A 6,165-nucleotide genomic window follows, 5' to 3' on the forward strand; every position below is an offset into this window, starting at 1 on the left:
AAGATGAAATATTAGACTATTTAATTTCAAAAACGAAACTTCATTTTCCTTGGTCTATAGTTTGTTTTGAACAAAATGTGGAATTGAGAAGAAACTATAAGATTTTTATAACATTTTCAAGTATGAAAGTTGTTTTGATCCAAAAAATATTCTATAAGATTAAAGCCACAAAGGACATGATAGAAAACATCTTTCTATAGAGTATATTTTAAGAATTATGCCTACTTTATAATGATATTAGATGAGTTTACTTACAATCGATGCATTCATCTCTACTAATGTCCTAGGACCTGTCCTTAAATAAAAACCCTTAAAAAAATGAAGCCAAATATTATCATGAAAAATATAATAATTAATTTATTTAAAAAAGTAAAAATAAAAATAAAGAAGAGAATATTTGAGTTTGGGAGACACTTGGACCATATGCATGATTATGTTATATAGACAAAGTGATAGATGCCACTCAATTCATAACATAATAGTAATGGATATGATAAGTTCTGTTTAAAAACTATGTTTGGTAAAAAATTTAACATGATTGGTGACACTGTTATGACATGCCCTTTAGCTCCACGCGAAACACTTTTGACTCAGATCTATGAATCGATGAGGCCACAAACAAGGGGGCCTCATCGCCACACTTCACTTGATCAAGCCCATGAGCACAACGACCCAAGGAGACACAAGGCATGCGAGCACAGTGGCCCTAGAAGGGATTTGGACCTTGGTGGCCACTTCACCAATGAAGTCTTTTGACTGCAACACTACACGTATGAAGACAATAGATATGATAAGTTATTACATGGATAAATTAGAATTAATATAAGGTAATTTGAGGGAATTTTTTAATTTTATTTTTGGTTTAGAGTAAAGTGATTAATAAGAAAAATAAATAAATTAAACACTAGAATAAAATATTTCATAATAAAATTAAAATATTAAAGAAATTTAAAAATAAAATATACACTTTTCTCTTTTATAATAATAAATATTTAAATTTATTTTGAATTTAATAAAATATTAAAATTATGTCAAATTAAACTAAATTTGAATTTAGTAAAATATTAAAATTATGTCAATATAAATTAGTTTAATTTATTTTATTAAAAATTATTTTAATATTACTTATAAATTATCAATTTGTTTTCCTAACATGTGCACTTTTATTATCACAATTCATACAAAAAATAATATTTATACACTTAAAAAATTGTAAAATAGTTCAATTTAAATATTTTAAATTGGATTATTTTGCATTAGTTTTTTCTTCTTCTTATAGTAAAATGTATATTGAAAGCTAAAATATTAAATTCAATATTTTTAACACATAATGAGTAATGAATGAGAATGATTTCTTGTCATCTATTCAATTAGTTGAAGATATATTTTCTTAATAAGTTAGAAAATCGTATACATGAATTATCTTTAATGTTGGCGTGGTGTCATAGTTTGTATTCTTTAATTGTGAGCCCAATTTCACTTCCCTTAGCACTTTCTTTAGTTTCCATTCCCACATACAATTAAGAACCATTTCAAGCCTTGAATTTACCCCCAACTCAAGGAGATGTGTCCTATTCTATTTTAAATCTCAATTATCTTATTCCACTTTTAATTGTCATCAAAAATCAAAATTGGGACCGCATCTAACATCACAAGCTTAAATTCTTGCATTTCCCTCTCATTTTGGTGGGACTAAGATAGTTATGAAATGATGAAATGCTTATGCAAATAAGAGAGACCATCTGACCTCAAAACCTTTTATATTGCGTTCTCAAATAATTTCATATCAAGAGCTTCTTGCTGCAAATGATCAATTTTACTGAACCCAACATTTTAGGAATTGATAGTTTTCGAAAAGTATACAGAAGAGTTTTGAAAGATAACACAATGGTTGCAATCAAAATTCTTAATATAGAAAATGAAAATGAAGAGCAAGAGTTAGTGATATAAAAATCTGCTTAGAATCATAACCTGCTATTCAGATCTAAACTTGAAAGCCTTAATAATCCCTCTATTGAAAAGTTTCATCCACACAAAGTTCTCCAGGGCGAATATGTAGCTTAGGAGTAATTCGAATGTTGAGCATAGTAATTGACATGGTGGAAAATCAATCTAAAGAGTCAATGAAAAACATGAAAGCTTCAGTAATACTTATTTTCCCCTTTTACCCAAAACCTCAAAATGATTGTTTTGCCTCTGCAATATCAGTATCAATGCTCTAAATCAGGCAAATAATTCCACTTTATCAATTCAAAAGTAGATTTCCTTTAGCCATTCTTCTTACAGAGGGTTAAAAAGAGAATCCCAAGACCTCATAAATAGCTACACAATCCTGTACTACTGTTAACAATATGACTCAGAAGTATCCATCATAAGTATATTGCCATGCACTGGAGGTTGTAAGTAATTTGATTGCTATTTGTATTCATTTCCAAGATCTTAGGCATGCTGGAAAATCAATCTAAATGATCAATGGAAAACATGAAAGCTTCTGTAACATATATTTTTCCCTTCTTCCCAAAGCCTCAAAATGATTGTTTTACCTCTGGAATATCAGGTTCAACTCTATAAATATAGCAGATAATTCCATTTTAAACTAGAAATTAGATAATGGATATGCTAGCCAATCCACTTACAGAGGGTTACAAAACATTCCAAGTCTTCTCAAATAGCTACACATTCCTGTCCTACTATTGAACATTATGACTCAGAAGCAAAACTACCTACCACCAGATAGTGTCTCTGCCAAATATATAGAAGAATTTGCTGGAAGGACACCATTTACAGAGAAAGTGGGCGTCTGAGGATCAGAACTTGTAAGCATTGAGGTTGCAGTTTGGCTAGTGTTGCTGCTGGAATCGTTTTGAAGACTCTCCAAATGTCTAGGAGCAGGGGGTTTTTCCATGGGCAAAACCCCTTCTAACATTTGGACAACTTTCCCCATAGATGGCCGCTGAGAGGGATGCTCCTGAATGCACCAAAAGCTGATCTCAATCACTCTTTGAATCTGATCAATATTTAAATTTGTACCAAGCTTTTCATCAATGATATTCGTAATATTCCCCTTTTCATATTCCTCAAAAGCCCATATTGAGAACCTTTTCCTTTCCGATGGCAAGATATCAAAGTTTCTTCTACCACTTACAATCTCCAGCAGAAGCATGCCATAACTGTAGACATCAGAGTTGGATGTAATGGGTAAATTGGCAAGCCATTCTGGAGCCAAATATCCTCTGGTTCCTCGAACACTGCTCAATGATAGGTTCCGATGAGCTCTGGCATGTATGAGTTTGGAGAGCCCAAAATCAGAGACCTTGGCGTTGAAATTCTCATCTAAGAGTATATTCTCTGGTTTAATATCACAATGAACAATACAATCCCTGCACTCCTCATGCAAGTAGGCAATACCCTTTGCAGTTCCAAAGGCTATGTTAAACCGGGTGTCCCAATCTAGTGTCTTGGCTTGCTCTGAAGAAGTAAAAAGGAATGTATCCAGAGAAGAATTTTTCATAAATTCATAAACCAGCAGCCTATGCCGGCCTTCTGAGCAAAACCCAATTAGTCTCACCAAATTCAAGTGATGGGTGCTGCTGATAGTTGCTACCTCCATGCGAAATTGCTTCTCCCCTTGCTCAATTCCTTCTAATCGCTTTACTGCAACCATGGCTTCGTTTGACAATTCACCCTTATAAACTGTTCCAAACCCACCCGAACCTACCTTTTCTGTAAAATTCTTTGTACAGTGCAGCAGATCTTTGTAGGAAAACTGAACTGGAGATCCAGAGGCATAGTCAAGTGGGGCATAAAGGGCAGGTGAGTCTCCAAACCGAAACCTAGGATTTTTTCTACAGCAGACCCACCAAAGGCAAATATGGATAGTCATCAGGCCAATGACTGGAGCTATAACTGCCAATGAGATTTCAATGGCAGTGAATCTATTCACAATCCTGACTGGAGGAGGAGGTGGGGTTAGAGGGCGACCGGAACCACATACCTTTACATAAGAAGTGCTTGAAATGCTTGCTGTTTGATAAGCACTGGTGAACTCGTTAGTCTTCATTCTGCAAGTGCCTGCACCATCAGCCATGATTGTAGCTGCAGTGCAGCTTGGATTCTTGAGGCAGTTCTGCCAACAATCTTGAAACGCCAAGGTATATATCTCAGAATTTGATTCTAGGTCCGGGGGATAAGAAAAGAATTCTGTATTATTCAGTCGAACCATACTCTGGTTATTGCTGCACTGTGCGATATCCTGCTGCCTCCTGCATCCCTTAGTGGCATCACTGGGATCTATCCGATCAAAATCTGCAGATGGGCATTCGCAATATGGATCTGTATTATTGTAAAGACACACCCCAAAATTTCCACACCATCCATAGACTTTGCACTGGTCTTCCACAGCACTCCATACCCGCTGCCATGTCCTGGAATTCGTATCCCATCTATAGGACCTCAAATTCCCATTTGATTCCAGCTTCATTCTTCTCACTGCGGTAGAACTGTCCGAGTAATCTATTGTCCGAGCCCACCAGATCGAATCATTTGAAGAATTGGAGAGCTTGAAAATTCCTTGGCCGGTGAGAGTTGCTGTGGTAGCTAGTGGTGTACCCTCATTCAAGTACGTGACGTTGTTGTTCCATGTCAATGTGAAATTCCCACTGGGCTGCATGGCAAATGTGTAAAGCCCCGATCGCAGGCTTTGATTCACAGTGAGATTCTGATTGACCACCAGACTATCAGTAGGATTTGAAAAGGAGTCCCAAACTGTGCCTGAACTACTGTTTTGCAGTACAAAGTTTCCATCATCTTTCATATCTGCAGATGCCACGCCTAGACTGGATGTGTTTGTCTGCCAGAGTATTTGTGTCCCATTGCTTAAAACTAGTTTGCCGTCACTCTGTAAAGTGAAGGAACCTCCTTCTCCCACTTCAATTCCGCCATTGAAGCCTGCAGTCCATACCAGAGTTGAATAATTGATGTTAGCAAAGCTGATGCCCACAACATAGAGTCCCCTGTTTCCACTTGGGTGAAATCCTAAACTGAAATACTTGCCCGGGGATTGCCAAGATTGCTGTTGGCCTGAAGCAGAGGGCTTAAGGCTTGCCCCTAGCTTCACTGCTCCCTCTGCAAACATACCCTGAATAAATATAGCAACAATACATAATATTGGGATTGCCATAATTTGATGCTTACTGGGGGCTAACAGATTATTGTGTTTGCAATTCCAAGCAACCAATACTTGTTTGATCCTCCTCTTTATATTGCTAGGATTGAGTACACTTTTTTAATCCTACTGTTTTTCTCTCCGGGATTGACTTGACTTGACTGAATATGAATTCCATTGTCAATGCAAAACACTATACCGTATAGCAGGGGACACCGACATCCATATGCGCGTTTTCAGGCTTCTAGTATTTTAAACTGGTCGGTAACGGATTACTGGCTATGCAGTTGAAATCAACCAATACGACTTGAACGGAGATCATTTTCACGGTGAAGGGAAAACATAATGTTGTAGAATATGAGGTTTTAAAAGAAAAATAAAATTGCAGAAGTTAATTTATCAGAGAAAAGTTTAAAAAATAGAGTTAAGTTGTTGAGATTTTTTAAGAATATTTTAAAGTTAGCGATCTTATGAATTTTGTATAGCAATTCAGCTTAAAAGTTTAAGCTTCTAAATTTAAGGAATTTAGTAATCCTATTAAACTTGTAATACGAATGTTAAAAATAATTAAATGAATGTCATTTTCTTTTTTTTTTCTAATTTTTTTGTGGGGATTTTTTTTTTTTTTGTGGGAATCAATCTTAGATGATCGACAAAACAATATTCCTAAGTTGGTGGGGTAATTTCTAGCCCCACCTCATTTTCACCTCAAATATGTAGGCTTAAAAAGTAAGAGCTTCTATTTTCTAGGAAATGATTCCAAATAATCCCATAGCCCAAAAACAATTCTTCATGAGATATCCTCTTCATAAAAAAGAGAAGCTTAAATCCCCCATAGAACCCTTACCTTATTAGTTTATAAAGGATTTGTGTAGTGAAATAGAAGTCAACTATAGTAATAAAAAGAACAATCTCAAGGATACTAAAATGATAGTTAACGAGAACAACATTTTACTAATGTAAAATATTCCAAGCTAAAGCATCAAAATCAAGAAGTAAAA

At 35.2% G+C, this 6,165-nt stretch overlaps 1 protein-coding gene across 1 annotated transcript; it reads right to left on the reverse strand.

Moving 5' to 3' along the window:
* Nucleotides 1-2,719: 2,719 nt before the first annotated feature.
* Nucleotides 2,720-5,179, reverse strand: LOC131026953 (G-type lectin S-receptor-like serine/threonine-protein kinase At1g34300). The gene has a single exon (XM_057956945.2). The coding sequence runs from the start codon at nt 5,177-5,179 to the stop codon at nt 2,720-2,722; it is 2,460 nt and encodes an 819-aa protein (XP_057812928.2).
* Between the last annotated feature and the right edge of the window lie 986 nt (nt 5,180-6,165).

The sequence above is a fragment of the Cryptomeria japonica genome, chromosome 10, assembly GCF_030272615.1.
Source record: "Cryptomeria japonica chromosome 10, Sugi_1.0, whole genome shotgun sequence".
In the NCBI taxonomy this organism is placed as follows: domain Eukaryota; kingdom Viridiplantae; phylum Streptophyta; class Pinopsida; order Cupressales; family Cupressaceae; genus Cryptomeria; species Cryptomeria japonica.

Excerpts from the sequence above, each read along its gene's own strand:
- LOC131026953 (XM_057956945.2), bottom strand. The coding sequence starts at position 5,179 with ATGGCAATCCCAATATTATGTATTGTTGCTATATTTATTCAGGGTATG.